The sequence below is a fragment of the Tenrec ecaudatus genome, chromosome 6 (assembly GCF_050624435.1).
Source record: "Tenrec ecaudatus isolate mTenEca1 chromosome 6, mTenEca1.hap1, whole genome shotgun sequence".
Classification (NCBI taxonomy): domain Eukaryota; kingdom Metazoa; phylum Chordata; class Mammalia; order Afrosoricida; family Tenrecidae; genus Tenrec; species Tenrec ecaudatus.
The window spans coordinates 143,680,987-143,696,310 of record NC_134535.1 but is presented as its reverse complement, the minus strand read 5'-3'; the positions used below and the strand labels follow the sequence as shown (position 1 = coordinate 143,696,310).

Below are 15,324 nucleotides of genomic sequence, written 5' to 3'. Positions count from 1 at the left end.
TCAACCTAGGGGTTAGCTGTCCAACACTTATTCAGTAGCAACCCCAGGGCTCCTCTGTCATCCATTGAGCTTTTAGAGGTTGGTTTTTTGAAAGCTGATCTCCAAGACTTCTTTCCTAGTCCACCTTCCACAAGAAGCACCTCTGTAACGTGTAGACCATCGTAGCAACACACAAGGGTGTGCTGAACAGGAAGAACACAGGGATGCCAGACCCCAGAATTCCATTCTCCTATAAATTTCTTTTTGTTATCAGTTCTCTTGTTTGATGAAAACAGCTCATTTCACCTTTTGCTGAATGTATAAATACTAAACGTGTTTATTTTAGTTCACAAAGCGGTCCTTAGCTGACTCCCTCCACAATACAAAGCTTGGCTTTTAGAAAAAAGACTCATCATGACTTTTAGGTTCTGGAAGTGAGGTAAAACAAGATGTAGATAAAATTGCGGTGAGATCCTTCCTGTCATGGTTGCTGAAGACAAAGTGGGTGCATAAGCAAATGTGGTGAAGAAAGCTGATGGTGCCCGCTATCAAAAGATATAGCATCTGGGGTCTTAAAGGTTTGAAGATAAACAAGCAGCCATCTAGCTCAGAAGCCACAAAGCCCACATGGAAGAAGCACATCAGCCGTGCGATCAAGAGGTGTTGATGGGATCAGGTTATCAGGCATCAAAGAACAAAATATTAAATCATTGTGAATGAGGGAGAGTGCGGACTATGGACCCAAAGCCCATCTGTAGGCAACTGGACATCCCCTTACAGAAGGGTCACGGGGAGAAGAGGAGCCAGTCAGGGTGCAGTGTAGCAACAATGAAACATACAACTTTCCTCTAGTTCCTAAATGCTCCCCTACCCCCACCCCCACTATCATGATCCCAATTCTACAAATCCAGCTAGACCAGAGGATGTACACTGGTACACATAGGAATTGGAAGCACAGAGAATCCAGGACAAACAAACCCCTCAGGACCAGTGGTGAGAGTGGCAATACTGCAAAGGTGGAGGGAAAGTTGGGTAGAAAGGGGGAACCAATGACAAGGATCTACATATAATCCCCTCCCTGGGGGATGGACAACAGAAAAGTGAGTGAAGGGAGACATTGGAGAGTATAAGACATGACAAAATTATAATAATTTATAAATTATCAAGGGTTCATGAAGGAGGCGGGGCAGGGAGGGGAAAAATTAGCTGATACCAAGGGCTCAAGTAGAAAGAAAATGTTTTAAGAACGATGAGGGAAACAAATGTACAAATGTACTTGACACAAGGATGTATGTATGGATTGTGGTAAGAGTTGTACTAGCCCCCAATAAAGTGATTTAAACAAAATAAAAGACAGTAAAACTAGGGAGATACACACTTGAGAATTAACCACTTGAAATAAAATGACCACATTCACTCGAGGACAAAATTCAGACGAGTTTGAAAAGGAGTAATAGAAACCGGAAACAAAGGGAGGAAGTAGGGCAAGTGGTGTTACATTGTGGCGATCAAAATCAATGATCAGACAAAATCTGAACTCTTGAATAAAAACTGATCTACTCTGTAAAAAAATTTTTTAAGAGAAAAAAATGCAGTGAGGTAAAAATCACAGCCCCTGGTGGTATAAACAGTTAACCCACTCGGTTTGGATCTATCCAGAGGTGATTTGGAAAGGATCTCACTGGTGATGTGGTGGGTTAGCATCGGGCTGCTCACCACAATGTCAACAGGTTGAACTCACCAGCCACTCCTGGGAAGCAAGGTGAGGTTTTTGCCCCTATAAAGATCTCCTTGGAAACCCACCAGAGTGGCTGTTCTACTTTGCCCTACAGGGGCTCTGTAAGTTGAAACTGACTCGATGACAGTGAGATTAAAAGAATAATTAAAACTCACTGCCATCGAGTCACATTACTCATAGTGAGCCTATAGGGCAGGGTAGAACCACCTTCTGTGTGTTTCTGATACTATACGCTTTTTATAGGATCAGAAAGTCCCATCTTTCTCCCATGGAGCTGCTGGTGGCTTTGAAATGCTGACCTTAACCACTACGTCGCAAAGGCTCCTTGAGAGTGAGATCGACTTTCAAAAAATCTGCAGGTGAAAACCCTAGAGCGCATGGTGTGACTCTTCTGCCAGGAGTTGGATGTGTTCCCAAAAGCAACTGGATTTAAGGTAAGAACTATACTGGGGCCACCGAAGATTTATAAAGGCAGCTTCCACCCTTCAAAGACTAAGACTGGGCTTGTGAAATCAAACATATGTATGCCAAGAGTGGGTCTGTACTACCAGAGAATGAAACAAAACAAACATACAGAGGGTAATCTACCTGGCAATGAGCGTCACTTTCACTTAGCAATTTCATTTCTAGGAGCGTCTCCTAAACAGATCATTGGGTGTATATGAAAGGTTGTAGCAACTTCTTTGATGCTTCCTGAGAAAAGCAAAAATTGTCCTCAGACTGATTATTACCCATAAAGGAGAGATTGGTCATGTAAAATTTCAGTAGTAGTGTAAAATGAAGAATGGAGCTATCTATTATTGATAACATAATGTGTGAAAGTGGGTTAAAGAAATGGAAGTTATCCCCAGCGAGGTGTAACAACTCGCTGGGGTACCACTGACCCGTGTATAAGCCGAACCCCAGTTTTGCAGCACATTTTTTGTGCTGAAAAACTCGGCTTATAGAAGAGTTTATATGGTAATCTATGAAGCATTTCATGATATGGATGAACCTGAAGGACACTATGCTAAGTGAAATCAGCCAATTACAAAAGGACAAATAATGTATGAGACCACTGTTCACAAAAATTAAAGGGGTTTAGGGGAGGAGATGAATCATTCAGGGTGCGATGTAGTACTGATGAAGAATACAGCTTTCCCCCAGATCCTGAATGCTTCCTCCCTCCAACTACCAAGATCTGAATTCTACCTTGCAGGACTGGATAGGGCAGAGGTTGTACACTGGTGCATATGGGAGCTGGAGGCACAGGGAATCCAGGGTGGATGATACCTTCAGGACCAGGGGTGTGAGGGGTGATACTGGGAGGGTAGAGGGTGAGTGGGTTGGAAAGGGGGAACCGATTACAAGGATCCACATGTGACCTCCTCCCTGGGGGACAGACAACAGAGAAGGGGGTGAAGGGAGACTCCAGATAGGACAAGATATGACAAAATAACAATCTATAAATTATCAAGGGCTCATGAAGGAGGGGGGAGCGGGGAGGGAAGGGGAAAAAAAAGAGGACCTGATGCAAAGGGCTTAAGTGGAGAGCAAATGCTTTGAAAATGATTAGGGCAAAGAAAGTATGGATGTGCTTTATACAATTGATGTATGTATATGTACGGACTGTGATAAGAGTTGTATGAGCCCCTAATAAAATGTTTAAAAAAATAAATGGAAGTTAGATAGTGTGTTTCCACTTATACTCAAACACTCGGAGACTTGGGGACAAGAATGGGGGTGAAGCGAGGGGAGACATACACCAAAATAAACCAAGATTATCTTTAAGAGTAAGATTTGGTCATCACGTGTTTTTCCTTTTCTTACTCATTTGCATTGCGGATTATCCCCCTACAGCATTCTTGGTTTTGTAGACCTCTGTGTGTCAGTTCCAATTCGCAGCGGCCTAATCTACCACAAAATGGAATCGTGCCTGGTCTTATTTGAGCTCACTGTTGTATTCACTGTGTCAGGAAACCTTCTCCAGAGACTGCAGTTCCCCAATCACAGGTCCAAAGCACGAGTCTCACCATCCATCCTTCAAAGAAACACTCTGGCTATACTGCATCCAAGACAGATTGGTTCCTTCTCCTGGCAGTCCATGACATACTCAATCTTCCCGTTCACTAGCATCAATTCAAAGCCATCAAGGCTTCATTTGTTCTTATTTATTGCCCAGCTTTAGCAAACACAAGGTGATAAAAAAAACAAAAACGGTTTACTCCGCAGAGTGACACCTTGCTTGTTAACAAACCCTTAAAAGCGGTCTGTTGCTCCAGTGTAACCCAGTGCAATATACCATTGGCTTTCTTAGCCTTCCATGGTCATTGGTTGTAGGTCCCAATAAAATGAAATCCTTGACAACTTCAGTGTTTTCTCCACTTGTCATGATGGTGCTCCTCCGTCCCAGTGTGAGGGCTATGCTTTCTTCATGTTGAGGTGTAATGCACACTGAATACCGTGCTCTTTCATCTTCATCAATTAGCGCTCCAAGAATCCTACAAGCAAAGTTGTGACATCTGCACTATTACGGTAAAGGGTTCTTACTCTAGGCCTGATGCGCCACTGTTCTTCACACAGTCCTCCTCCTCCTTGCATTATTTCGTCAGCACATGGGTTGAATGAATGTGGTGAAAGGACACAACTCTGATGCACACCTTTCCTGATCAGAAACCAAATAGTATGCTCCCTATTGCCCCCTGAAATGACTGCCTCTTGGTCTAATATACAGGTTCCAAATGAGCAAAATTAAGTGTTTTGGAATTCTACTTCTTCACAATGCTTTTTCCACGTGATTATGATCCACAGCTGAATGACTTTGCAAAGTCAAGAAAACACACGGAAACATCCTTCCAGCATTCTCTGCTTTCAGCTAAGATCCATCTGATCTCAGCAATTGATGGACTGAGTGTTCTACAGTCAGCCTCTCACCCTGTCCTCCGGCTATGGAGCTTCTTCGTCACCTTTTCCCATAGATGTAGTGGACTTGACTACAAGATCGTCCATCCAATACAGTTTGCATGTATGGATGCAGGTTACAGTGCTGAAAGGGGGTTATTTCCAGTGAGTAAATTGTTGATCTTGCCAAATTACATCACGTGATCTACAGGTTCCATAAGACCATATTTCCCACCTACTGATCTTTGCTTCCAATGTTTCCATTCCAACCACTAGTAATTATCAATTTATTTGGAATGTATTTGATCAATTTCAGACAGAAAAGTGGTAAACCTCTTCAATTTCTTCATTTTTGGTATTAGTGGTTGGTGCTTAAATTTAAATAATGGTTATACTATCTGGTATTTCTTGCAGGCATATGGATGTGATCCTATCACTAACAGTAGTCTCCAGGCTAGATCCTGAAATGCTTTTTCCTGACAATGGCTATGATGCCATTTCTGCTCCATCAGTCATTCCCACATGATTGTCCAACTCAAAAGGATCAATACCAGTCCATTTCAGTCCAAGTGTCCCATTTCACCTTGGAAGACTTCTAATTTTCTAGAGTCATTCTTCATACCTGCACATTCCAATTAACAGATACTTATAGCTGCTTCTTCTGATTTTGCTTTATGTCACACAAGTAAATGAAGGTCCTGAAAGCTTTATTTCATCCACATAATTAAGGTCAACTTCACGCTGAGGAGCTAGCTCTTCTCCAGTCCCACTTTGAGAGTCTTTCGACCTCATGGGCTCACTTTCCAGCACTGTATCAGACAATATCCCACTTCTATTCATAAGGTTTTGGATGGCCTTTTTTCCCCCAGAAATAATTAGTGTTTAGTGACTTAAGTATTTAGTGACTTAAATAAATTTTAAATTTTTCAATGATGCTCTGTTAGAGACTGTCATAAATTAAAACTATTTCTTAGGTTAATTCATAAACTGGGGTTTTGTTATAACACCATGAAAATGGCAGGGCAGAATACCAACATCCACTGTCAGCAAGTCGATTCTAACTCAGTGCAACCCTGTGTAAGATTTCTGAGGCTGTGAGTCTTTACAAGACCAGACAGCTTCATCTTTCTTCTGCAGGCAGCTGGTGGGTTTGGGTTGTCAACCTTGAGATTAGCCGTGAACTGTTTATCTGGCAGCAGCATCAAGACTCCTTCCGGTAATTAATAAACTGGGGTTTTTATATGAAAGTGTCAGGGCAGAATAATATATTCTGAATGGAAAAAACAACTGAGGCCATGATCTGCAGGCCGTAGGACCTATTTGTGCTGTCAAACAAATGCTTAACGGTAGTTCTAAGGGTTAGAATTTTGTTGGAAAACTGAGATAATCCCTATAGACTGTCTATACTATATACAGGACCCTCTAGTGATAGTGGAGTAAATGACTACTGCAATTTTTAAAAATGGACAAGATGACCAGGTCTTTCTTCCTATTCTTAGTCTATCCAAAAATGACCCAAACTCCCTGCCATTGTCTCAATTCTGACTCTTAATGCCCCTATAATCTATAAACTTTGCTAAAATACCAGTGACAGCTTCAAGCATCACACAACACATAAGCCACCACAGTATGACATGCCAACAGGCAGATGCTAAGGATTACATCTACCAATTAACCAAAATATTATTGTGACAAGTAGTGTGAATTTATTAAAAGCCATTTAATATTTGTTGTCTCTATATTATTTCAAATCCTGATCATTTAAATATCTGATTCCCTTTCCAATCACACAACGAGTGAGTGACTTTTTTCATTTCTAGTGAAGAAAATCCATCCCATGTAATAATATCCAGATTATTCATTGCAGCTGTAGTTACATGTGCACTAAGCAACAACAAAGTCAGCCCCCTCACAGCCAGCTGTGACTGTGTCCAAGAAAAAGGGACCCCTCCATTAAAGTACTGCAAAACAAAAACTTCACTGTAGACATAGGGAAAGGTTATCTATTTGAAATAACACACTCTGGATTACGTGGTGTGATGTTAAACTAAGCCTTCTGAACACAAGCAGCCATAAAACACAATGAGGACTTATCACTTCCCAGGTTCCTTTTACCTTGTCAAAGCTGTGGCTTAAACTAAGTGATCTATTCCCAGAACCAAAACAACATAGGTGTCTGTTTCCAGTTAACAGGTAACTGCAGTTGAGTGAAGTGCTGTCATTTACAGAGCCTGGGGAAAGCTTATTTTGTCAACAGCCTTTTTGGAAATCATGACTAGAAGAGCTAATACCCAATTATTCTAAAACCCAGTAGAAGAAATCATCATGTGTGCACACACATGTACATACACAGCAACCAGCCACTAGATGTCATTCTCCTTCAAAGTGCTGTTGACATTTCTGATCCAAGTCAAAAGAAGTTGAGTAGTCTAGACAACTAATTCCTTAAATGGCATTCATTAAAAATAATCTGACCTTTGATCGGAGTGCTGCACAGTAGTTGACAAAAATAAAAATTCACTGGAGACTGGCTATTGGCCCACGAGGGCCCAAAATACATTTTAATAACTGCCTGGAGACTTCAGAAATGCAAAGCCACCTTTCGGACATTAGGGGGCAAAGTTGCTAACAGGCCAGTAGGAGCTACTCCAACTCAAAGTCAGCCCCAAGCCCTGAAAAGCCACTATCGAGCATCTTAAATCACCAGAAAGATGGTTTCCTCTTCTAGTTTATAAAAGCACAAAGTACACAAAGTTGAGATTGATTGTCTTTTGCTCCCCCCGCTTACAAAAATAAGAAATTCCAAGTTCTCGATCACCTTTGGATTCTGTGTTTCTAAAGTGTGTTTGGGTTTTTGGTATCCTTTCCTCCCAGATAATTCATGGAAAGGGGCTTTGGAAGGGATTATGATGAAGTACAGTATGCAGACCACAGATTACAAACTGGCAGTTTTGAACAGCCACCTACCTGAGGGATTTTGTATTAGTGTGAGATTAAGTTTTGGGCCTTAAAAATTAAAGTCGTAACTGACATGGGAAAAAAAAGTGCGACATTATACATAAAGGCATAGAATTTTATCTGAAAGCAGTTCAGAAGTCCTGGTGCCAGCCTAAGGTCCACCTCCTCAGTAGGTAAAACAGCAGGGAATAGCGACACCCACTGCAGATCCACACACGCACACCCACACCGGCAGCACTGCCCACCAAGCTCCCTGCATTTCTCTTGGCTTCCTGTTTGTCCAACAGGATTCAGAGTTTACCACCCCCAATGTAAACAGTGCAGGATAAGAAGTTTGAGATCCACGACTAAGATCCCCAGGAACTACAGGGCTTCAATACAGGAAGGCCAGAGAGGCAAAGGCAGATCTACTAGAGACATGCAGACCCAGAGAGGAAGCCAGAGGCCCCCAAGTAGCTCTCCTGGGAGACAGGAGACTCTGGATCGTCACAGATCCCACAGGGGCGGGCGTAGAGGGGAGAGGGAAGGGGAGGAAGGGATGCTATGGATGCACAGTGGTAAGGACTCAGTGATACTTCTTGCTGTTGTGAAGTGCCGGGGCCATCAAGCCGTTTCTGACTCAGCAACCCTGTGCACAACAGAACGAAACAATGACTGACTGCTCTTGTGCCATCTCACAGTTGCTGTCTGAGTCCGTGGTTGGAGCCACCAGTGATGCCAGATACCCTGGACTGCAGGGCACATCTCTAAACAAAGCTGGGCAGCTGATCATCCCATGTCTGTCTAGAGACATGCGTGCAAGAGTGTAGTTTTACTAGTGTTAATACTAACCTTCATACCTTGCTAAAATGCAGTTCAGTTGCCATTGAATCGACCTTGACTCACTCAGGAACCCTCAGCATCAGCGAATTGTGTTCCACGAGCTTTTCAAGGACAGGGGTTGTTTTTGGAAATGGGCTGGCAGGGCATTCTTCCCAGGTGCTCTGGGTAGACCTGAACCACCACCTTTTGGTTAGCAGCAAGCATATTAACTGTTTGGATCACTCAGCCTTTCGCCACGAGGGGCGTGTACTTTGCACACTGCCTCACATTACCAAGCGCGGCTGACCATTTTGGAAAATGGCATTGTGGAGCAGCTGGTTTGCGCTTGGGTAGCACAGCCCAGCCGCATGGTTGGCCTCCTCCCCGAGGGGTTATGCAAACACGGCAGGTCTTTCCTTCCTTCCGGCTTGGAGGATGGCTGTGCCTTAGCAGTACCTTACCGAAGCACACCTCTCTCAAGAAGCTATTTGCTTTTAATTCCTCTCTGAATCTATCTATATATATATATATATATATAGATCTGGAATCCAAGGTGGTGATATTATTTGTGAAGCTCATTTTATGGTTGTACAATCACATAATACGTTCTTAGGAAGGAACCATGGGCCTGTTGGGGTTGCAGATAACTGCCCTGAAACCCATCAAGTAAAGATGCTGCAATTCCTGAGTCCTCAGAGGCCTCCGGGAACCTCTAAGCCAGTGGTTCTCAACCTTCTTCCTGCCGCGACCCTGTAATACAGTTCCTCATGTTGTGGTGATCTCCCAACCATAAATTTATTTTCGTTGCTACTCCATACCTAATTTTGCTACTGTTAAGAATCAGGTGACCCCTGTAAAAAGGTTGTTGCCCAACCCCCAAAAGGGGTCGCGACCCACTGGTTGAGAACCCATGCTCTAAGCCTTTAAGTTGTTTCTTCTTCCCCCTACCTGCTGACTCCTACAGGTGTCTCAGAGTGAGGCTTATTTGTCATGTCCTCGCGGAGGAGCCCTGGTGGTGTAGCTGGTTACATTTTGGGTCGCAAACTGCATGGTCGGCATTTGGAAACCACCAGCACCTCTGAGGGAGAGGCTGGGCTTTCACTCCTGTCAACAGCTGTAGTCTCGGGAAACCGCAGGGGTCTGTCTCTCCATGAGTCAGCATGGACTTGATGGCAGTGAGTCGAGGCGGCGCCACGGTGGCGTTGTTGGGCAAGCGTTGGACAGCTAACCCCAAGGTCAGCAGTTTGAACCCACCGCCTGCTCAAGAGAAAGATGAAGCTGTCTGCTTCCATCAAGATCTCATCTCAGAACCCCTGTACAGGGGGCTCTGTGAGTGGAAGTTGAATGGATGACAGTGGGTTTGACTTGGTTTGGGTCTTCCTTGAGGAAATTCTCCCTCTGTCCCAGTCAGGACAGACGTCAGGGCCCCTTCTAGTTGCTCCCACAGCTCAGGTGCTTCCCCTGTCCTAGCTCTTGTCACACTGAGGGGTCACCACCTTTTTGTTCTTCATATTCGACAGTAAACTCTCAGACAACTAGGACTCTGCTGGTAGTTATCACCACATGTACTATGGGGCTCATTCATTCACACACCCAACACTTATTTCTGAAGCACCTTCAGTATTCCAGGCACTGTTATAGGTGCTGGGGAGATACTAGTGAACAAGACAGACACAGCCCCTACCCTGCAGAGCTGGAGTCATGTGCTAACTACGCAACCCCGGCGCAGGAGGGAGGGATCTGAGTGGGGTGCTGTGGGAGGGGCAGGCAGGTGAAACAAAGACAAGGTGCTGGGGGAGACTGTGAGGTGACACTGCTGAAGGATGCAAGGGGCCTGGCTCAGGAAGAGCCCAGAGAAGAGTGTCGAAACAAATGAAAGGACACAGGTCCGGACACTGGGATGGCTTTGGGGTGCTCACAGAACCTGAGATGACATGCCGTGGGCCTCAGTGTGGCTGAAGAGCATGAGAGGTGGTCAGCGAGGAAAGCACGGTTGTTACGTACACGCCGTGCGAGGCAGCAAAGAGCCTGGTTTCATTCTAAGTGCAGTGGTGTGACCTCAGAGGCTAGCCTTTTCCTCCCGGACCTGGCCATCTTACCCCCGTCTAACACCACACAGAGAACATGAAAGCATACCTTTATCTGGTCTTTGCTTGACCAGGCTGTGACTTGGCCCCATGCCAGTCAAATGGAAGCAGCCCCGGCTGCTCCCTGAACAGCTTAATGGCTCCAGGAGAGAAGGGCCTGACACCTGTTCCCATAAAGACTGTGGTTGCTAGGTGCATCAGTCGGTTCGACCCTATCAACCCCATACACAGCATAACAAAACACTGCCTGGCCCCACTCCGCCTTCACCACTGTTCCTATGCCTGAATCCATTGCTGCAGCCATTGTCTCAATCCAGCCAATGGAGGGACCTCCCCTCTTTCCCTGCCCCTCTACTTCACCAAGCATGATGTCCTTCTCTGGAAACAGGTCTCTCCTAATGACTTGCCCAAGTATGGATGACAAAGTAGGAATTACAGCCTTGTAAACCCTATGGGGCAGTTCAACTTGGTCATTTGAGGTCACTAGGAGTCCGCGGGCACGTGTGGGCACTCGACAACAGCAACAAGAGCAAAACAAGCTGTGAGCTCCTTCGTGCTGTGAGACTCTGCCTCTGGCTGCCAGCACCAAGCCTCCAGAATCCCCATGGATTCTTTCAGTCAAATATTTAGGGACTTAGTATGTGCCAACCTCTGTTCCAGACACAAAGGATACAGCAATAATAAAGAATGAAGGGAAGTGGGGGAGCCGGGGACGCAGAGCGGGGCAGGTAAAACTACCTGTACGGAGTTTACAGTCCACTTGGGAAAGATAGCAAATAAGATCAATTGGGAAAGTCGTGACGAATTACATGGAGAAACAGCAAATGGAAGGGCAGGTAGGAGATGGGCTGCACCTTCAATGATACTACATTGGTGGACACAATGTCCCTTCCCTAACCATGCCAAAGGACCACAGAGTATCCTCGCAGTGCAGCATATTAGAAGAATTGCGTCTTCATGAAACAACTGGTGAACGGGCTCAGAGAGGTTCAAAAAAGTGCTTATTGTCACACAGCACACCAGCAATGAAATAATCCTATCTCTTTTATACCAGATGTTTATCAATGGAAACATAATAACAAGCATTCACTGCGTACTTATTATGTGCAATGTGTTGCTAGTCATGTCTCACATATGCATCATTTCATGGAATCCTCACAAAGACCTCCTAATGTGGGTCTTTTATTATTGTTCCATACAAATCAGGATAGCAACTTGCCCAACATGACCAGTGGGTTCATGGTGGAGTCAGTATGCAAATCCAGGCAGTTGGCCTCCACAGCTTGGGCTTGTCGGCGCTACAATGCCCAGTGCCACCCCAGGAGTGTGGAGGAAAAAGCTTCTCCCATAATTCGATGGCAGTGAGTGTATGTCGTCTCAAAATGACTGTGACCCACCTGTCTTTGAGGTCATCTCTCTTTTACCCCTTTGGCCAATTAATGTAAGGATCCTGGCACCAAAGACGAACAGAGTGTAAGATCCCCTCACCTCTCACCCCACCTGGTCACTGACATGGCAGCGGTACGTACGTGTAGCTTGTTGAGAAGGACCGCGTCCGTTGTGCTGTTGGCCCCTGGCTTCGCAGCTTTCCAAAACTGCTTCTGGGCAGAGTAGCGGTTCATGGGGCACAGCTTGAAGAGGCAGTCTAGAAGCAAAGTGTGAAAACAAGACAGACAACTGTTACTGAGGTGTGTGCTCCCTCACATTATGGAGGATGTGCTCCCCCTGCTGATGTCAGGCCTTAAGACTGCCACTCCACGTGACTAGGACTTGCAAGCTACAAAGCCCCTTTGCAAACCTCTCCTGTTTAAATTAGTTCTCACCCCATCGTGTGAGGTTACAGATGAGGCGACTGAGGCTCATGGAAGGTCAGTCACTTGTCCATCATCATATAGGGGCGGACCTGGGACGCAGACTGCCTGTGTGTTTTCTCCTGCCCCATAGTACTTTACTTTCCTTCACAAAACACAAATATGAGGCCTCTCCAAAAAGTTTGTAGGAAAATTTTATTAAAAGATAATGGTGGGGGGGGGGGAGATAATAGAATTTTCCCATTAACTTTTTAAAGCTCCTCTTAAGTTTCACCAAATGCAACAATACATAGAAGTATATTCTCATATAAAGTCTATTTCTTAAATCAGACTACATTAAACATAAATCAAGCTATAGAAGTGTATCTACTGGAATTTCCCAGGGCCCTGGCACTTGAGTGTCCTAAGCAAGCTGAGCCTCTGAAGTATGGACAGACATGGTCTGGACAGGCCAATAGAGTGGTTCCTGCCCTTGGCCTCTCAGTTTCACAGCACAGTGGTGTGGTGTAGGTATACCCCAAACATACATGGTCTGGCCCTGGAAGTCAAGCTGTGGTAGTTACACAATCTGTTGTTAATTTGAGACTACTATGAGTGAAGGGGGGGGGGGGCTTAACCTGTCAGTTGGTTGCCGCTTGATGACCTCATTTGGAGACACTAAGGAGATAAATAGCTTGCTGGATGTGGGACACACACTCCCTCCATGTGAGATATTCCTGGTGACAAGACACATGGGGCTATGCTGGAGCCATGTGGAGACCCCACGCCAGTGCTGAGATGTTTCCACCGCCACTGGATCCACAAGACTTTCCACCCACTGGCCTGTGATCTTCCTGTATTTGGCATCATTGCATGTGGTCGTGAGTCTGAGGAGGACTTTATAGATTGGTATCGTACATATGGACTAATACCAAACTTATAGACTTCATCTGCACTGGGCTGGACTGTTTTCTCAATATTCAATTGCTCTTGTACATAAAGCTTTTTCTAATAATACATATATGAGTCTCCCTGGATTTGTTTCTCTAGTCTACCCAGCCTAACACACCAGCCAAAAAGGCCAGGTAGCTTTCATAAATGAAAACATGGAGGGTCAACGTAGCAAAGACAACCCAGGGAAAAGGAATAATCTGGCAGAACCGACGCTGGCCTTCCTCTTCGTCAGCCAGTAAAAGGGAAAAACAATGACTGATCTGGTCGGATCTGGAAACAGTGACCCAGAAATTTGTAGTCACAAACCAACCCTCTAAATGGTCTTTAATGAGGAGCCTGACCCTTAACTACCATGTGCTCTAAGGCACTAATAATATGAAGCCCTTGTGACTAACAGCACACTGCAGTGTACTGATCTTTCATTGCTAATGCTTATTTCCTGGTTGGTTTTCATAACATATTCAATGCACTAAGATCTGCGCATCTACTACCTATCCATACATAAATAGACATTATTTGATAGAGTCACACGCATTGTGACATTTACATAAACATACATACTTTAAGGGCATTCTCATGAACACTTTTTGAATGAACTATGCCATCTCTGGCCTGGGACAAGTTTAAAACCAAAACCTTGAAGGTTACATTTTGTCAGACGGAGTTTTCACATGTTAAGTATTTGTAGAGAACTGATAAATGTGAGTCAATCCTCAACATGCACAAAATTACACCCGAAAGTAGTACACAACAGGCTCTTTAAGGACATCTGGTCTACTAAATGCATGAGTTTATTAGTCCTCACGTATTACCTAAAATGAAGTCCTTTACGGAACCTTGAGCAGGTAGACCCTGTCTTAGCTTATTAACTGTCTCAAAGTGAGACAAATTATTGTTGTCGAGTACACAGACATTGAGACATCTGTCCCAATTCAGATCAATCTCTCCTCTAGATGGGATCAATAAATTTGTATCACATCCTGGACACATAAAAAGTTAGCATATTCAGGGGAAAAATACATCACTTAACAGTAGAAATAAAAAGACCCTTCCCCATTTCTATGATCTCCTTCCCCAGTATGTTCACACAGAGTCAAAGGCAGTCAAAAGTATGTCATCGAGCTGACTGCAACTCACAGCAACACCATGTGACAGAGCCAATCTGCCTAACAAGGTTTCCCAGGCTATCTTCTTTACAGAAGCACACCACCACAGCCTTGTTTCTCTCCCAAGGACAGTGGTGGATTTGAACTGCTGGCGTGTTGGTTAATAGCCAAACACAACCAGTGAGCCACCAGCGTTTCTTTGAAGCAAAAACAAGATCAATGATACCAATCTTTATCAAGAATCTGACAGATTTATCAACTGAAAGAATATTTTCTCTGTACGTGAAAGATACAGCCTATGGTCTTTCAAGGACAAAGGTCAGAGCAGGAAATGAGTTTAACAGATAGGACTGCCCTCCGCTTTTTTTTCTTAATCTTTTCCATTTCAATTTTACTTTTATGCATTAATGTCCTAAAAAACACTCTCTAATGCATAATGATGATTATACATTATGTAGTCCAGGCCACTGTTGTTGAACCCATAGAAGGTAACATAATGACTTCACTGCAGAACCTGCTTTACCTACCAGCCGTATAGGTGTGACCTCTCCATTCATCCTGCAAACAATCACACACACCAGGGGTCTATTGGTCATCAGTGAATGGACTATCTTTGACACGGAACAGACGGATCTGTGCTAGGTTCAAGGTGATTTCCTTGAGAAGGCCAGAACTCAATAGCAAAAATAAATAAATAAAAGTAATCAAAACATTTAATCTACCTGCATTAACTTTTGATGCAGGTCTAGTTTATAGATCAAATGGGGTTAATTTCATATTTTATAAAGAAATAGACACTAGAGTAAAATAGTTTATTCTTCTCTCCATCATAGTTCATAATATGATAGCTAAGAGGTGTTTCTAAGTTGACTTGGGGAACAATGAGGACTGGACCCTTGGTGCTGAGGGGCAGCGCACAACGGAAAGCACCATGTGTAACTGTCCCTAGCTTAACCACATCAAGCTCTCACTTAGCAAATGGTCTGTAAACCTCAGACCATGTCACATTCACCATGGCCAATCCAACTAAA

General features: G+C 44.2%; 1 protein-coding gene across 1 annotated transcript in view; it reads right to left on the bottom strand.

Moving 5' to 3' along the window:
* ITPR1 (inositol 1,4,5-trisphosphate receptor type 1) overlaps positions 1 to 15,324 on the bottom strand; it is a 411,705-nt gene that overhangs the window by 235,477 nt on the left and 160,904 nt on the right. The window contains exon 5 of the mRNA XM_075552323.1: positions 11,973 to 12,088. Within this exon, the coding sequence (XP_075408438.1) occupies positions 11,973 to 12,088 (116 nt within the window). The remainder of the gene's footprint in view (positions 1 to 11,972; positions 12,089 to 15,324) is intronic.